This window comes from Triturus cristatus, chromosome 10 (genome assembly GCF_964204655.1).
Source record: "Triturus cristatus chromosome 10, aTriCri1.1, whole genome shotgun sequence".
In the NCBI taxonomy this organism is placed as follows: domain Eukaryota; kingdom Metazoa; phylum Chordata; class Amphibia; order Caudata; family Salamandridae; genus Triturus; species Triturus cristatus.
In genome coordinates, this window is record NC_140593.1 from 193,241,179 (window position 1) to 193,259,907 (window position 18,729).

General features: G+C 42.5%; 1 protein-coding gene across 1 annotated transcript in view; it reads right to left on the bottom strand.

The window, feature by feature from the left end:
* Window positions 1-8,709, bottom strand: part of AHR (aryl hydrocarbon receptor) — a 342,269-nt gene extending 333,560 nt beyond the window's left edge. Inside the window, exon 1 of the mRNA XM_085630795.1 lies at window positions 7,931-8,709. Coding sequence (XP_085486921.1) covers window positions 7,931-7,986 — 56 coding nt within the window. The 5' untranslated portion in view covers window positions 7,987-8,709. The remainder of the gene's footprint in view (window positions 1-7,930) is intronic.
* Between the last annotated feature and the right edge of the window lie 10,020 nt (window positions 8,710-18,729).

Genomic DNA, 18,729 nt, shown 5'->3' on the forward strand with positions numbered 1-18,729 from the left:
GAGAAGTGCAGGTGCACTCCCTCTCAAAATAAAAAAGTGCCGGTGCTCCGTACCGGCCCCTTTAAAGCACTGCTGGAAAGTACGCTGAGACCCGGGGTGAACAAGATCGGATGCATGCCATCTTTGTACCACGACCATTGAATGGGCTCCATTCAGATGCACAATATTTAAATGGATTTATTGGTTGCATTCTGAACACCTGGCTTGGGACAGAAATAATGAGAAAGACAAACTAGTCAAGAGTGTGAGCGTGGGGACTGCACAGCAGCTTCACAGTCAACTGAACACCTTTATTGAACTCTGAATGGCAAAATAAATGACCCGGACGCCATGTGACTGATTCTGGCCAATGTGAAGAGGCAACATTGTAGAGACAGAGAAACAAACTGAAGACAATGCTTTACAACACTTCCCAGGAAGAGATACATATACTGGCAATGACAAGGGCCTCACCTAAACACAACGCCGGTACCTACGTTTGTCAAATCAACAGCGGGGCTGTCTCACTGTATTTGCCCACCCTTGGCTTGGCGCGTTTTTTTTGCATAGCCTTTTTCCCACACACGTCGCTGGAGGCCTGCTACAAACCACTCCCGGCCTGCACGTCAGGTGGTGCATTTGGCGTTCCTCCATCATGGAGCGCGATAATAAACCACCCACCTGGTCTATACATAGAAAAGCACTTGGTTCAATGTCCTTCTGCAAAACATTTGGAACGCTTGAGGACCAGCCCAAGGCTAATGGGCAAGTAAAATACTGCAGTCTGCATTTTCTTCTGCAAATCATCTAAACCCCCTCCCCTCCCACCCCCGCCGTGTTATGACACTCTTTCTTTGAGGAATTTTAATATTTGTGAGAAACCATAAGACACAACTGTTCTGTTTTTAAAGGTTTAATTGAGACATGCTTCATAACCAGACATGATAAGTTCTGTTCCTTTCCCCCACTAATTTGCTAACAAGGAATTATATTTTAGCCTATGTAATAAATTCATATTCAGAGCCAGACTTATTAAACTTTCACGCGATGCAATACCGCAAGACAACTTGCTCCGCAGCGCTGTGTGAAAGGAAGAGGACAGGAATGAGTCATAGTTACCAATATATGGCGCGTTCCTGCTCTCTGCCTGCGCTGGCGCACAATCTGCGCCCTAGGGCCAATGCAGGCACCCTGGTGTCATGGTGCAAGAGTGCGTGCGCTGCAGTCGGGATTGTTTTTGTGCAGGAAGGGACATCTTCCTGACAAAAAACTATCTTCAGAGGCATTTCCCTCTTTCTAAGTGTGTGGCAAAATGCAGCACACTCAGAAAGAGGCAACAACGAGGGGCGATAAAGATACACACTCAGAAAGAGGCAACAACGAGGAGCGATAAAGATACACACTCAGAAAGAGGCAACAACGAGGAGCGATAAAGATACACACTCAGAAAGAGGCAACAACGAGGGGCGATAAAGATACACACTCAGAAAGAGGCAACAATGAGGAGCGATAAAGATACACACTCAGAAAGAGGCAACAACGAGGGGCGATAAAGATACACACTCAGAAAGAGGCAACAACGAGGAGCGATAAAGATACACACTCAGAAAGAGGCAACAACGAGGAGCGATAAAGATACACACTCAGAAAGAGGCAGCAACGAGGAGCGATAAAGATACACACTCAGAAAGAGGCAACAACGAGGGGCGATAAAGATACACACTCAGAAAGAGGCAACAACGAGGGGCGATAAAGATACACACTCAGAAAGAGGCAGCAACGAGGAGCGACAAAGATACACACTCAGAAAGAGGCAACAACGAGGGGCGATAAAGATACACACTCAGAAAGAGGCAACAACGAGGGGCGATAAAGATACACACTCAGAAAGAGGCAACAACGAGGGGCGATAAAGATACACACTCAGAAAGAGGCAACAACGAGGAGCGATAAAGATACACACTCAGAAAGAGGCAACAACGAGGGGCGATAAAGATATTGCTCCTCGCTGCCCGTTCCCCGGGAAGGCGTGTCATTTTGAGGCATTCCCAGGTTTATCAGTCTTGGCCTTGCATTGTTTGGTAAATCTGACTTTATTGTTGGGTAGCCCTGGCACCACCTTGCACGACACAAGTTCTACGATAAACCTGGGTCTTAATTACTTTTGTATATTCCGACGTATTGCTTTTCAGCCACTGTAGAGCACTGTGAAAGAGTAAGAAAACGAGTGCAAAAAACAGTTGATGTAAAAATGTATAGAGTTGGGTAACACTGGGCCCCATTACTTTCTTTAGAACCATATCTTTGTTTCACAAATAATTTATTTATATATTCTATTCTCATTTATCTTGATATGCAAATTATAGTTTACTTGGGAGTTGCCGTTCTTTTAATAACTTTTTTGATGTCTGGCCTTTGAGATAGCTATAGCTGTCTCGCAAGGATATTACTGCTTTTCCCCAAAAAATCACACAGGATAAACATACATAAAGGGCCTTTTGGTCAGCTGACTTCATCACTGGTCTGTTCAATTGTTATTCACATTTTGCTTCAGCCTTTAACAGCATAAGGCTTGGGGCAATGGACAGCCCACTTTACCCACTCTGTTTACTTTGAGTGACTGAAAAAAAACCTGTGCACATTGTTCATATCTGCCTAAACACAGATATTTGTCTTCAGTTGCAAATGTGGTTAAAGTGTGCTTTTTATTTTATTTGCTTTTTATAGTATTATTAAATATTGGCTGTTTATTTTATCGGGACTACTTTTTCAAGTTTACGTTATGAAGTGCTCAAGTGATATTATAACACTATAGGTGTCTGTAGTTTGAGTGCTTGGTTAGGTGGGTGAATTTTCTAGTATCCTTCACAAATAATAATAAAATTCATGAGACAACTGAAAAATGTGTTGTTGAAAAACCTTTGCTAATATTGAAGTGCATCTGATGAATGTTTTTAAAAATTGTAAATGATTAGTTCAAGCCTAAGAAGCAGTGTTTAGCTGAGGGCATATTTTCTTTTTTTCCTTTTTGTTTGTGTCGTATATGCTTGTAATAATAATAAAAATTACCATTGCTTCAGCTTGCCAAGGTTACACCTATTGACTTTGCCACTGCTTCTGTTGAATGGAAGTATCCTAACAAAATTGACTTCTGTGCTTTTAATAAAATCAAGATTTTTTTTCAACAGCAGTTCAAAAATCTCCATGTTCCAGTGATGTACATGGGTTGTTAGTCAATGTAGCACATACATGAATTCTACTGATGTTTTCATTTCTATAAACGAAAGATTTTTTACAAAGAATAAAACAATTGAAAAATACTGGTATCAAAATAATCTCTATCAAGTTTGGGGGGAAATATAGAATTTCAAACATTTCTAATGAGTTATTAAAAATAGATGCATTTAAATATCTATATGTAAAGCCCTGTATGTCTATTTAAATATTTAATGAAGCCCATAACGTGGCGTGGAATGCCTCATACGATAGTGGGGTGCTTTTCTATCTCTACAGACTACCTTTGACGACATTCATGAACCGCGTGATGCAGATGCGAAGGTACCACTGATGAAGCTGGTGCAGGTGCACCGGGGCCCAGGTCCTGGAGGGGCCAATGCAACCATAGTAATTGCTGTATTTTACTACCCAACAGCAGTCAAAGGGACCATTCCCGTTGTTTGCACAAGGCCAGGGCCAAGGACATCCTTGCTGATCTACTGGCATGCTGGGTGTTCCCACGGGCATATAGATGCAAATGTAAAATACACTGCGATCGCTCAGTTATCTTTTTAGGGATACAAGGTTATCATTCACCGAGAGAGGTACGTTCCCCAAAGCATGAGAGGGCGCCATACATGTCTCAGGTCATACACAAAGCTCCATGAGGTCGAATTTAAAGCCTGTTTTTAAAATGTGAATGCACAAATAAGGAGACAAGTTTAACCCTAATCTACTTCTCAACCCATCATTTCCCTCTACAGACCCTACAGTACTTAGATAAAAAGTATGTTAGTGTTAAATGCCTTCATCGGGGCATGGGGCCCCAGAGAGGCACAGTCTGCGCGCCACAGGGCGGGGGACTTCAAGGAGTTAAGTCGGGTTTCGGATTGTGGGAAAAGAATGAGGCGACTCCATTTAGCATCATATGGCTAAAGCACGAGGCAAAATGTGTATGTTCCAAGGGTGACTCGGCTACATTACATTCAGGGTCAACGCAATTTACGCAGAGGCTGCAGTATATCTACGGGTTGATTTCAGGAAGTAAATCGAACGTTAATCTATTTGTCAAAAGTGAAAAAAAAAGTGACCGCGTTTGGTGCAAGATCATTTGGCTCCTGTCTTTTAATCAGCAACAAACAGAGTGCAAAAAAATCCGCTCCATGTTTAATTCGGAGCAAATTCTTTGTATAAAGCACTTGATAAGCAGAACCAATTTTACCCGTTCTACGTCAGATAAGCAGAAAAGAATCGTGCACGTATTATGTGCGCTAGCTATTAGTAGGAAATCCGGCGGCGCTGTGCTCCTGTTTTCCGACAGGGAGGAAACCATCCCGCTTACGCAGCACGCTGGCCTGGGCCACGCGCGACTCCTTCAGACAGCGGCTGCAGGGCCTGCAGCACAGTGCATGGCGGGATTTTCACGCCTTTGTTTACATTGTTAAAAAGCGAAAATACAAGTCTCAGAATGTAACCGGAGCTGGCTGAATGTCTAACATATGGAAGTGTGTGCATTTGGCACAGCGGGACTCGGCCAAGAGGGTATCCGGGATTTAAATGTAGTTGTTAATTAACATGTATGATCTACCAGCATGGAGGGGCGACGGTTTCAGAGTGAGTTTTTGTTTGTACTTTTGGAAACCAGTTATTTCACTTACAATGAAACCTCAGACTCTGGGCAGGCCTGGACAGGGTCTGGTTGCTAAACAGGGCAGTGGGGACGTTTCAGGAAGGCGGCCCTGATTACAAAGGTGCCCTGTTATTTTCAAAAGTGTGTTTGTCTAGAACAGGCTTCGTTCGCTGAGGAATAGCTCGCCACCCACTGGTCTCTCTCCAGCTACCTAGATGCAGCTCTCATGTGGCAGCCAAGCTCACTAAATTAGAGGCACATTTCTCATGGGTTTGTGTCGTGTTTGCACCATGCAGCGTGGCGCATGTGTGACGCAAACCCTGCAATGCTTTTTGTCAAACCACGTAAGACAACTTTGGGTGACCCTGAGTGGCTTGATAAATCAGAAGTAATGGAAGGCAGCGCGATTCGCTACATTGCATCTGTCCCAGGGAGGTGTTCCATGGGCGTTGCATGGGTGCTCCAACGCAGCTCCCATGGATTTTGACACATTCCCAGATTTACCATGACTGGTAGGGACCTGGCAATACGCCAAAATGCTACGCCTTCCCAGGGGAAGTGTAACAAGGATGAATTTCTCAATGTATCATCATTGCTTCCTCCTTCTATATGTGCTGCAGCACACCCAGGGGCGTAACACAGGCCCCCGCAGCCCCCGCGGTGCAGGGGGCCCCCAAGCTCCAGGGGGCCCCCTCAGCACAGCAGTTGGGCTGCAGAGCGACTGATTCAGCCCGGAGGGGGGCCCTCCACGTGCCTTGCAGTGAGGCTCCCTCGAGTTTCATTACGCCATTGAGCACACCTTGAACCAGGAATACACCTCAGGGGATTGTATTTGTCCAGGAAGGTGCCCCTTCCTGCACAAAAACAGTCCTGCATGCAATGCAGCTACCTATGCACCAAGGTGCGCGGGAGCGTGTGTGGGTGCAAGGCACCCCATTGTATGTAATGGCTGGAGAAAAGGCAGGAACGCGCTGTACTGTGTTACATACAGCGCATTCCTGCCATTTCCCTATAACACAACTCAGCAAAGTGACTTGCTGCGCTGCGCTACTAATAAATGTGCCCCATAGAATCCTAAATTAGTAATGATGAGGCACTGAACATTGACAAAGCTTTTTTTAACATTATTTTGGGCAGTCCTGGCGGGTGCATCGAGGTAATTACTGCTGGTGATCTTGCATATGGCGGCCACTTGGGTAATCGACTTTGATCTGCTCAATATTACACCAAGGATAATATTAGAAGCTCAGGGTCGATGTCGTTGACATGAGTAGTTCATCCTACAGGAAAGGTTGGAGCACACTGCCGTCGGATATTCTTTCTTGGTGTACACAGCTGAAACATATATGCAGTAGACATGCTTTAACATGTTCTTTCAAAGTAACTCATGCACCTGACCAAAGAACAGCGAGGCAAACAAGGCAGCAAAGTCCCTGGGGAGTACCTGGGGTGACCATTACACTGCACACACGTCCCAGGGCCCACACTTCCGGTCCCGTGCGAGCGCGCTGCCGCTTCAACTCCTGCAGCGTTCACACACAGTAACAGGCCTTGCCGTCACTTCCTCCTCTCCGTGTGCATGCAAAGAAATGCGAGCCTGCACGTGTGTTTGCTACGCTTACAAAACAGGTTTTCTGTGTGAGACTTGTGTAAATCACAACAATGTACCTGAAGGAGGGAGCATGTGAGAAAAAGAAAGTATATAGAATCATTACACTTCCCAGGCTTGCTCGTATGGCTTTTCCACATCCCTCCGTTTAGTTGATGTATGACTTGCATAACACGCGCTTCGACCTCTCTCTACGCATTTCTTTTCAGAATTCAAAAACATGTTTTCAAAGTCCACAACTTATAATAAAGGGACTGGCGACTATTAGCCGCGCTTGGGATTAAGGAATCCTGCAAAACAGAAGGCGCAAACACACCCTAACAAGATTTTACTACGAACATAAATTGAAAGGAGTTTCTGGGACTGTGTTGAAAGAATAACAGACGGTGTGTAGTGTCAAGATCAATGTAAAGACAAAATCCAGTGTGCGGGCTATCACGCATGTTTCTCACGCCTGTGCAGTGTGCGGGGAGAGGTCGTGGCTTACCGTAAAGGGCGTGTGCCCCTGACAAACAACCTGAGAAAACCCCACCAGTACTTCCCTGACGGCGTCACTGCCCAACCACAAACACACAAAAAAACGTTCATTGACAGAAAGCTTCTGGCATATCGCCAATGTTGGGGGCACTCGAGTGAGGGGGCTTGGAAATGGGGGCGAGTCGTGGATCCCTGAGGTAACACCCCGTCCCTCTGCTCTGGAGAGGCATGTGCTATGCCCACTCCCAACCCCCCGCCGTTCGCTGGTCACGCCCCAAAAACACTCCGAACACGCTGCCAACTGCGCCACACGTCCAAGTGCACAGCCCTGGGTGAACATCTGCACGCCCCCACCTGTTGGAGAACCACGCTTGCGCTGGTCACTTGTAGTTTCTACACGAGACAAGCCCACTGCCCACAATGTCCTCGTGTTTACACAACCCAGGCGTGCAGCAGCACGTTTACCTCTTGCCTCTTTCGGAGGTTCTGCGTGTGTACTCTACTGTGTTCTTAAATCAGCCATAGTTTTTACTACACACCCCTGCGTTTTCCAAACACGGGTTTTATCTGCCCCGCCATACAAATGTATTTATTTGTGCTACACTACGTTAACTACGGTAGTAATGAATGCACGCTACAAGAGTCATTTAGAACTGCGCTGCACAGGAAGACAATGATCAAAGACCCATGTGTGTAAATGTTTTTTGGCTCAAATGTGTAACAAGTGCAACAAACAGCAATATCTTTAATTCTTCATTGCGACGCTGAGGCGACAGCCGCCCATTTGGGAGCCACGTGCCCTGCTGGGTGGCGCAGACTTACAGGTCTTCTACACACTCGTATCACAGCTTGCATCTCAATAAGCAATGTAAGGTGTCACTGCGTGCAGCTATTGTTGGGACAGAGTGTTTATTACAGCCCGTTTCCTGATGAGGTGATTACGCAGAATGCTCTTAAGTAACCCCGCAGAGATGGCACAAGGGAGACAGAAAGACAAAACACAACGAGGGAGAACTTACGCTTTCTGGACAGGCTTCCGCCTCTTGCGGCTTGCATAAATGGCATTGGTGTTCATCGTGAGCCCCTCCTGCGACGACGGCGCCCACTCCGTGGTCAAGATGCACTGTCACGGCGCTTCCCTTCTTCTGTTTACACTTTTGGGCTCATTCCTCACCCCAAGACCGGATTGCACAGCGGGTGCGCTGTCTCCCTAGATGCTAGACAGCCTCCGAAATTCATAAAAACAGGCCAGGTGATCAAAGCAAGAGCGAGCGGCAGGGAGACGTCCTGGGGTCTCCTGGGACAAGGGTGGGGCACGAGGAGGGCGGGTATCCCCGTGACAGCCTCACAAGTGTGCCAGAGCCCCGTGCGCTTGTGATCTGAGTCTGGGCGCTAGACTGGGGCGGGCGCCCTCGCGTTGCAATGACAGAAGCACAGGCTGCAGCAGCGCCCGCTGATCCGGGTGGCCTCGCTTGCAGCCTCCGCCTTAATGCTTGTAAACAAGCCTTGTCTCTGCAGTCCCCGAGCAGTGCCTCTCCGCGCACTTGCACGGCACTCCACGGCAGCCCGGTGTCTGCGCGATCAGCCCATCGGAAGCGTCTCCCCGGGCTCTTAGATCAGTTTCTTGCGCTCTTCTCCTGAACTGCGCGGATAAATCGGCCAAGCAGCTCTATGCAATCAAACAGGAAATGCTTGGCCGTGTTCTGCCAGGCCACTGCCCGCCTCAGCTCGGTGAAACTTCTCCCAGAGCCCCCTCTTGCGGTTCCTCCCACCAACCTCTAGATCTCCTCGGTGACAGGGCTCCCGACTCACGTGACCCCCTTGACAGGCCTGCCAGAGGAGGGCGTTAACTGTTTCTGAGCCAGATGTGGACGTGAGGCAGGAGGCGGCAGTCTCTGCTCTACCCACGAAGACAAACTCAAGTATTGCAACATGACTGCAGCTTTCCTTGCCAGCAGTATCTACACTTGGCCAGGATCCGCTAGGGCTTGTGAAAGGCCATAAGATTGGGTAAGTTGCATATTGTGTGCAGTGCTTTAAAGGCCGGAGGAGCTCAGACACACTCACACATCAGCCTAGTACTTCTTGAGAGGCCTGTAGGGCTTTCTCACAGTCACTTACGTATGTGGATTTTTTAGGGCGCAAAAAACAAGAGTAGAGGAGCACAGTTTCTGTATATGAATATGGTATGATAGAAAACTATTATCTTATAACTCACAGAACACACTTGAGAAAAAGCAAGCAAACACTTCTTGAATAGAAAAAAACAACACAGCGAATTCTTTCTTATGTTACGCCTGTATCCTCTTTCTTTTCTTTATTCATAAATCTTCATTACATTACACATGTATAAAAGGGTAGAGCCTATGCGTTTCGTCCCAAACCCAAGGGACATCTTCAGGGTAAAATGTAAATGTTGGTTATTCTAAATTCGTTGAGAAGAAAAACATCAATCACTCTGGAATCCATCAAATCCATATTTATTTAACTCATAATAGAAACTGCATCAAAAGAAAGTGTATAATCCCTAATATTCCGATCCTGTCAACAAACGTATGTGTTTGATGGAACCTTTGCTCTGGTTAGAGAAATCCCAGAGACTCTACAACCCTTCTCGTAGAAGCTGTCAGAGAGTAACCTTCCGTACGTCTTTAATAATCTTCATGTGCACCCATTGTGGGGCCCAGATTAACAGAATTAGTACCCATTTAAGTGTTAAACATCATCTGAGTAAACAGGAAGGGGGGGTCGGCACAAAGAGCATAAAAAGTTTTCGATTGATGTTTTTCTTCTCAATGAATTTGAATAACCAACATTTACATTTTGCCCTGAAGAAGTCCCCTGGGTTTGGAAGGAAACTTGTAGTAGGCTGTACCTTTTTGTACATGTGTATTGTAATGAAGATGTACGAATAAAGTAAAGAAAGAAGTTACAGACTTAACATAAGAAAGAATTTGGTGTGTTGTCTTTTTCTAATTTAGAAGTGTTTGCTTGTTTTTTCTCAAGTGTGTTCTGTGATTTATAAGATAATAGTATTCTCTCAAACGATATTCATATACAGAAACTGTGCTCCTCTACTCTTGTTTTTTACACTAAATATTTTCCGGGTTTTTCATAACGGTTGACCCGAAGAGTGAACACTCTTCAATACTCTGAATAATAACAGTGTGCAGCAATTGTATACAATAAACATTTGTTTTAGTAATGGATTTTTTAGGGCTACTGGTGAGCAGATCTGGGAAAGAAGAAGGCTTGCCATCTCAAAAGCCAGTAGAGTTGAAGGGATTGCTACATTCTAGAGCCTTTGGCTGAAAGGGACTGTCCTACTGACGCCCAAGAATATAGACCTACAAGAAAAATCGTGGACAGAATATTGAAAGGTAACAAAATATAGGAAAGTATAGATTTATTATTCCTAACTCCACATCTACTTACCTCGAAGACATGTTCATCACCAAGGTACATGTATGTGGCTGGAACACTATGAATCCTATACCTGCTCAGTGTTACTGAAAGTCCAGAAGAGCTAAGAAATGGTGACATGCCAGGCCGTTGTTACAGCAGAACAGTCAGACTGGGAAGAGCTCTGCTTGAAACTCTGCCTGGAAGGGCTTGTTACCAAGGATGAGGAGGGTACACTTTTATTGGACTCCGAAGCCCAGTGGAGTACCTTGACTATTTTGGTGTCTGCAACATGAGTTGTAGCTTGCATTCTAAACATGGAGGTGCCTACAATTGAAAATGAGCCTCCCAGTTGATGTCAGACATTTGTCTCCCTGATAACGTATTAAAATTCGCAAGAACTTCCTGTTCTGCTAGCATGGATTTAGAACAGTAGCATGAGACCCTTCCAGGGAAGTTGCCACTACCAGTGGATGTAAAATGTACAGTCATAATTAGTGCATGATGGGCTGGAAATTATAGTTATTTGACTAAACTATAACTGGTAGATTTCAGGTTTTATAAGGGTTTCAACATTAGGTCTTCTTGCATTTAAACACCTAACTATAACATCACTTTAACCTTTGTTTTTTTCAGAGACTTTAGGAGGTGTTTTGGATCATATTCTAAATTGGCTAAATAGCCACATGGCCTGCAACCTATCCTCTGCATCCTAATACTGCTATCTTGGGAATCGGAACAAGTAGAAAAATAATTCAACTGCTATTGTAATAGTTATAAAAAATCAAATTCAATGGGGAAGTCTGATTTTTAATAAATATTAGAAAAAGTATATTTTAGAAAGTTACTTTTACCTGCCTGAACTGCCAGATGGCTAATTAGTGTAAGCATCTGTCAGCTCCCAGCCTGTGATCAACCCCGATAATAGGCATGAAAGAGTTTTGAAATGTCTCCAAGGAACAAACAGTAAACTGACCTGTATGGGCAAAGATGACCCATTTGAAGTCTGCAGAATATTCAGATGGAGACCGTGGTCACCCTGTTGATATCACACATTCACATCCTGCCTGATAGGACTTTTGAGCCAGCTGTAACACTTGATGCACACTTGAAAGAGTGAGAACAAGAAGCCAAGATCATTTTTGTGTATATCCTGTCTTGTTACTTGAAGGAGCCTGCTTTTTAACAACCAGATTTCTGTCTCTTGGTTTGTTGTGGGTACAGTGCCTGCTTCAAACTGGATTTTATTGCTAGACGTGGGAGGACATTGGTAATTCCCCCATGACACTTCTGTTTATAACCCCAGCCTACAGAGCCCATGTTCAGTGTGGCAAATGAGTTTTTGCCATCTTGAAAACACCCTAGCTCATTGCTTTTTGGGCCTGTGTACAGTAAGAAAAACAGGAACTATTGAAACAGTGAGTCGGCTACCTCTGCCCCATTGGTTAGAGAGTGTCCAGGAGTCACCTCTATCTATTAGTTGTTGCCAAACATAAATGTGGTACCAGAAGGCACCTTCATCAGAACACTTTCTGAACCTGCGCAAGGCTAAAAGGCAGAATGAAATTGCTGTGCTTGGTATCTGTTACCTGTGAGAAGAACCTGAGGAAGTTGGACCCCTTTGCATTTAAAATCCAAGGACAGAAAACTATCCAAGGATCATATAGCTAATCCCTGGGTTTCTCCAGAAACACACAAAACATGAAAAGGACCTTTCTGTGAAGAATCCCAACTGACCACTGCCAAGTGGACCTGTATTGGACTTTGCTTCTGTCCTCTGACTGACACCCTGAAAGTCTCTTGGTGCTCCCCTGATATCCAGGGGGCTTGGAAGTGTACCCATTGTTGTTTGGGCACCAAAATAATTGGGGAATCTTTTTCAACATTTTTGCTGTGGAGCTTTAAGGGGACTAACTGTAAAAAGTGTCCGACTAGCAGTTCCGTGGCATTGGACAGAATTTTAGTTTTGTCCAGAGTGGAGAAGACGTATCAAATTGGGGCGAAGAAACTGCTTCCAGGCCATAGCGGGGCCAATCTACTTGGTGTATCCAACCCACCTGTCCTCCATTGTGGTCAGCCTCAAACCATGGCTTGTTCCCGGGCTACTGCATCCACTGACTACTTTTGGCACATTACACCTTTTGGCTCTTTTCCTATTTTAAAAATCCATATCTTTGGTTCCTCTTAGTTTGTCATTTTGGTACCATTTTGTTTATTAAATTCTACTCTATTTTTTCTAATTCGGTTTAGGATTTTTGTTGGTTTGTGTTTTCACTTTATTATTGTTTTGGTGCTGCATACATACTTTTCACACTGCCCTAAGTTAAGCCTTTCAGTTCTGTGCCACAGATAACAGAGGATTGAGTTGAGGTAAATTTAGTGACTTTGAGAGTTAACCCTGAGAAGGATTGTAATTATTTCTTGAGGTGGGTAGTCACCCACACCAATCAACAATCCAATTTTTTACATATCTCAAAATGGTTAAACAGTGAGACATCTGCATGTGTACAGTATCACCTTTTTACATCTGTTTACTCACCATACCCATCTTCTCAGTCACTTAACAGTTTCTAATTTTAAAATAGTAAAATATTAGTAGACACACTTTGTGTGTAATGGTGGTTAGGTGCCATCAATTATAGTTCAAAGAAAACTTTGTGATAACAATTTATTTGGTGAATCCTGATTTGGGGACCTACCTTTTAAATGTTTGTATAAAGTATATGAAAAATGATTGCTCAGAAAAATCATCATATTTCCTGGTGAAAATATCATCTGGTTACCTTTAGACTCTTAATGAAACCTTTTGCCAAATCCTCTCTGTATGTTTGTCTGCAAGATTAGCCATGTAGTTTATATAAATAACCGCTAATCTACTTTGCCAATGCATATTATATTTTTCGGCTATTTTGTGCTTTAAAATTCCTGTGTGCCTGAGTGAGTTTGTCTATAAGCTTGTAAGTAATTCGTGTAGAAGCTTGTAAGTAACTTGTTTATGGTTATCTGTTAGGAAATGAAAAAGGTACATGGTAGATTTTAAATATTTTGAATATATAGTTTATTACTCTACTTCCTCATTATTGTTTGTATCTTTCACAGTACTAACAGGCACAGATCACTACACATACAATTTAAAGTTACAACTGCTTTTCAATCAAGGACATTAGGTTCTCTGAATTCAACTGATTAACATCCGTAGCTAGTCAATTAAATAAATACATCTTTAGCTTTGGCGCTGGAGTCCCGCATGCAATTAATGACTGAAAAAAATACAGATTGAAAAACATTGATTTATCACAATCTCGTCAAGAGTTACTTTAAATATACTCATAGGTCTGGGATAGACATCAAACCCTCTTCTGCAAAACCAATGATCGCTTGACAAATCATGAGGCAAATTGAGCACAACATACCCCAATATCACAAAAAAATACACACACACCATCGGTAAAAACTAAACAGTAGACTACTGTTGCAGAGTTAGGGAAGTTGTCTAAAAATATTAGGTCACTCAATTCTACACTAATTCCAGAGTTCAGAAATTTCCTTTCAGAGTTTCCATCTTTCTAAGCTGGAGTTAACTATACGAAGTCTATTTTGGCAATATTGGGTGCTCTTTTCTATAAATCATACTGTTCGAGCACTAATACGTAATGGAAGGAACCATCTCTCTTTACAAACAATGTTGCATGATTTTTGCCGTTTGGATAATGACTGCTGAGCCCACACACGGCACAAAAAGTGACGGTTAGAATGTTTAAACTAAATATAGCGACTTTAACATTTTCTAGCCTTATTTCATTATATCATTTTTAGCTCCTCTGTGCTACTGCAGGTAGAGACCAATAATATGCAAATTGTTTGTAATAAAGGATGTTCTGAGTAGGTACTCTATTACAGAAGCAAGGGACATATTTAATGGAGAACTTGTAAAGATATTGGATGAGTGTTAGACCTGATGTCCATGGCTTAGTATTTACCCAAACCTTTGCCTTCACCACCTCCTGTTTGCTGAATTTGTTTTTGCTGGCATTAGGACTCTGCATACTTTACCCCTACTAATCAGTGCAAACGTGCTTGTGTTCTCTCTTTCAAACATGGTAAAATTGAACTAATTGGCACATTTAATTTACTTGTACGTCCTTAGTAAATGGTACATCATAAGTCCATAGTTTACAAATTACATGCTACTAGTGGGCAGCAGCACTCATTGTGCCACCAGCTAAAGTAGCCTTTCAAAACACGATAGAGGCCTGCCACTGCAACCTGTGGTGCATTTTTAGTGAATGTGGAAAGGAACGAACTGCTTGCATGCAACAGCGCATTTACCCCATAGCATCTTGGTAGTGGTACTTCAGTTTTTCACACAAAGTTCATATTATTATTCAGCTAATGCCGTCTTTCAAAATCATATCTTCAGACACCAGTGGTTTGGCATTCCCTGTCATCAGTAGAGAATATTTATGGGTGGCTGGACTTACTTCTAATTTTCTCAGGTATAATCCCACTCACAGCGTGCAGGCATTCCAAAGCTCACCAGCTTAGGGGCTGCTCACACGAGCCTTTAATCAATGAAAGTGGATAGGAACGTACTGCTTCCATGTAACAGCGCCATTACCCCACAGCGTCTTAGTAGTTGTAGTTCAGTTTTTCACACAAAGTTCATATTTATTTTTCAGCTAATGCCGTCTTTCGAAATCGTATCTCTTGATACCAGTGTTTCGGGATTCCTGCCTCATCAGTATATAAATACGGTTTGCTGGACATGCTTCCAAATTTCTCAGGTATAATCTCACTTATAGCATGCAGGCGTTCCAAACCTCGTCAGCTTAGGGGCGGCTCACAAGAGTCTGTTATGGGTGAAAGTGGTTAGGAATGCGCTGCTTGCATGCAACAGCACCATTACCCTATTGTGTCTTGGTAGTTGTAGTTTAGTTTTTCACACAAAGTTCATATTGTTTTTCAGCTAATGCCGTCTTTCAAAACTGTATCTCTTGACTCCAGTGTTTCAGTATTTCCCCCTCATCAGTAGAGAATATTTACGTGTTGCTGGACATGCTGCCAATTCTTTCAGGTATAATTCCTCTCCTTGTGTGTGGCATTCCAAAGCTCATCAGCTTAGGGGCAGCTCACAGGAGCCTTTTATCAGTGAAAGTGGGTAGGAATGCACTGCATGCTTGTTACAGCGCCATTACCCCATAGAATCTTGGTAGGTGTAGTTCACTCAAAGTTCATATTATTTATAAGATGACCGCATAGTTCCAATATTTTCTCAAAAATATTTGATACTTTCTTAAAACATTCTCAAATACACATATACCTTTTCAATAATTTATTTCCTCCAAATTAAATGTAATTCACATACCTGAAACATGAGTTCGTTGATCAAATATTTTTTTGTTGGTCTTATCAGATAGATACAATACTGTCAGAAAATGTAAAAACTAAGCTTAAGAATGGAAATCCACTCTTACACAAAGCAAACATTAATGGCAGCTCTTTACATTAATGGCAGCTCTTTCAACTTTGCACCCTCTGATAGAGCGGAAGGCAGCAATTAAAAACATATCTTTCATTTTTTGATTTTGTAACACCACTGCTGAATTGTTAGTATGTGTCAACCTTTCATGCACTTTTAGAATGAAGCCCAATATGTGTGACTGTTTTTCACCCTTCTGACATTGGGCTATACTTGGGCAACATTTGGGTGATATTTGTGGTACATTCTCTCTGGTGGCCATATTAGAGAGACTTATTTGTTATGAAGCTCCCTAATCTCATTTACTGCAGTATCCTCAGTAGAACATGCTTTCAGTTTTCACTTTGGTTCCTTCAAGATGGCTTTCCGATGTGCCACACATTTGGCATATATTCAGAATGTTAGCACACTAGTTTCTCATCAGAACACTGTAGTAAACTGCTGATCACAGGGAATTAACTGGCAGTCTGCTGCTGGTGTTGAAAGTGCATGTTTCAGTCTGCATGTCAGAATGTTTTAATGAAATAGAAGAGGAATATATTTGAGAACTCACTTAAAATGTGTCCTTATTTTTCTTTCTACAGCACTAAGCATAATTTCTATGACAAAATAAATCCCTCATTTTGTTCCTTTCTAAATTAAATGTGTTAAATGTTTACCAATTTTTTTCAATCATAATCGCTCATTAGTAAGACTGTTGGCTCTCTAGTTGTTCTTTAGAACACTCTGGAAGGCTGCAGTAGAACACATGGGACATCTGACAGGCTGCTCCTGTTGGAAGTACATGTTTTACTGAGAATGTCATACTTCATTCTCATATGGCTGAGAAACAGTGCAAATTTACAGAAAATATGCTTTCCTTTTAGGTTCTGGAGCACCTTCTATAACCTCTTTGGGAGAATCATGAGAAAACAGTTTTCTCTCAAACATGATTGATGTACTCCCAGCAGAAGGCTTTTTCATAGGGTAAAATTACATAAGAATACACCACAATTCCTAAAATTAGTATGGTACCATCAACAAATGATTTCTCCTTTTTGTGACTCACACAATCTGCCATTAACTACAATACATTTCAATGTGGTGCTATCATGTATATTGGACCCAAGATGACTGCCAGCACTTTGTGGTTGTAGTGCTGACAGCCAATCAGATCGCACCGTGAGATCTGTGCTTAGGCTCCAACCTTTATTTGCTTTCCCTTACATTTTTCAACAACTACTGAACAGATTCACACCAAATAACTGAAAGCATGATCTACGAACGGAAATCTACCTTCCTGACAATTTTGGTGTAACTGCATCCAGCAGTTCGGGCTGTAGTCATGTTCAAAGCTCCCATGGGAATTAACATTGTAAATCGTATTTCTTTACTCCACTTTTTCTCGGCTCCCACTTGACAGATCACCCCGAAACTTTCCATGCACAACAAGACTCACTATTTTACTTTGTTTTAAAATTTTGTGAAGATTTGTCAAACGATGCCAAAGTTATAGACAAGTTTAACAGTGCTTTTTCTCTAGAAACACGGTTCTAACTAGAACTACCTACTGGCGACCACCATCTATAGCCACTCCATAGTTAAAGTTAGGATTCCCAGGTATAGGTATTCCTCAGAATTTTACTCACAAGTAACTTTTCCCACATTTGATGAATTTCTGCAAAACCTACCAGACCTTCAACTTTTTTCTACGTTTGTGCAGAACAGAAAGTTTTGTGGTGATTTGTCAACAGGTGGAAAGATAAAAGGGTGGGGGTCCAAAAACAGGTTTTTCCACCAATGCATTTTCTGTAGACTTTTGCATCACACATAGTGTGAAAACAGCTGAACTGATTTCCATGATATTTGGCAGGATTATACATTATACAGCACAGATCATCATTTTGCATAATACAAGTAACAAGGGTAAATATTATTTAAGTTATAAGGTATTTAAACGTAGTGGTATCTGCTGTTGTGGTAGTTTAATTACATGTCGCTGTATTTTGCGAAACTACAGCGGTACATAGGAATGACAATGAATTTTGCGATTGGCCAATGACTGCATTTACAAAACATAAACAGACAGCCATGTTGTTTTCGGTACACTTTGGCTGTGTTTCCCGTTACACCCTTAGATATAGGTAAGCATTAGGTTTGATAATTTTTCCTACCTATTACCACTTAATTAAACTGATAATAGGTAGGGAAAATTATTTATACGTTTTTATGGGCAAGCTGTACAAAGCATGTTTCCAATTGCTAACAGCCTGATTAGCAAAATCGGGCCATTTGCCACCGGAAAAATCTTTTTTCAAACGTACAAAATGCAAAATGTGATTCAGTATTTGGAAGGGGCGTGCTTAGTTTGTCCCTTCCAAAAACTGTATTGGTATGGTATGTATTACTGTTTTGCAACCAAATTCTGGTCACCAGACAGTAATACTTTACCACCATTTAAAATCTGATAGTAACCCACTTGGAATGGGGAAGGGGTCCCTTGGGACCCCTTTCCCTTTGAGAATATTGACAAAATATTTTTTTAAGAGCAGGCAGTGGTCCCATGGACCACTGCCTGCTCTTAAAAAATCAAACTGCAACGTTGAATTTTTTCTTTTTAATCACATCCCATTTTCCTTTCAGTAAAATGGACTGTATTTACAAAAATATTTTTTTATTAAAAAACAGTCACAGACATCGCGGTTTTCTGAGCGCAGCAGGCCACCATCCTGTTGATGGCTACGATTGTAATGGGTCTCAAATTGTGACCATGATCATTAATATGCATGAGGCAGGTCGTTTTGCGACCCATTAGGAATCACTAATGAAATTCAAAAGCATTTCATACATTAGGAATAATGATTTCCTAATTGTGATTCGGAATCGCAATTAGGAAATCAGTATTCCTAATGTTTGTACATCTGGCCCCTACATTGTTAAACATTTTTTATGGCGTAC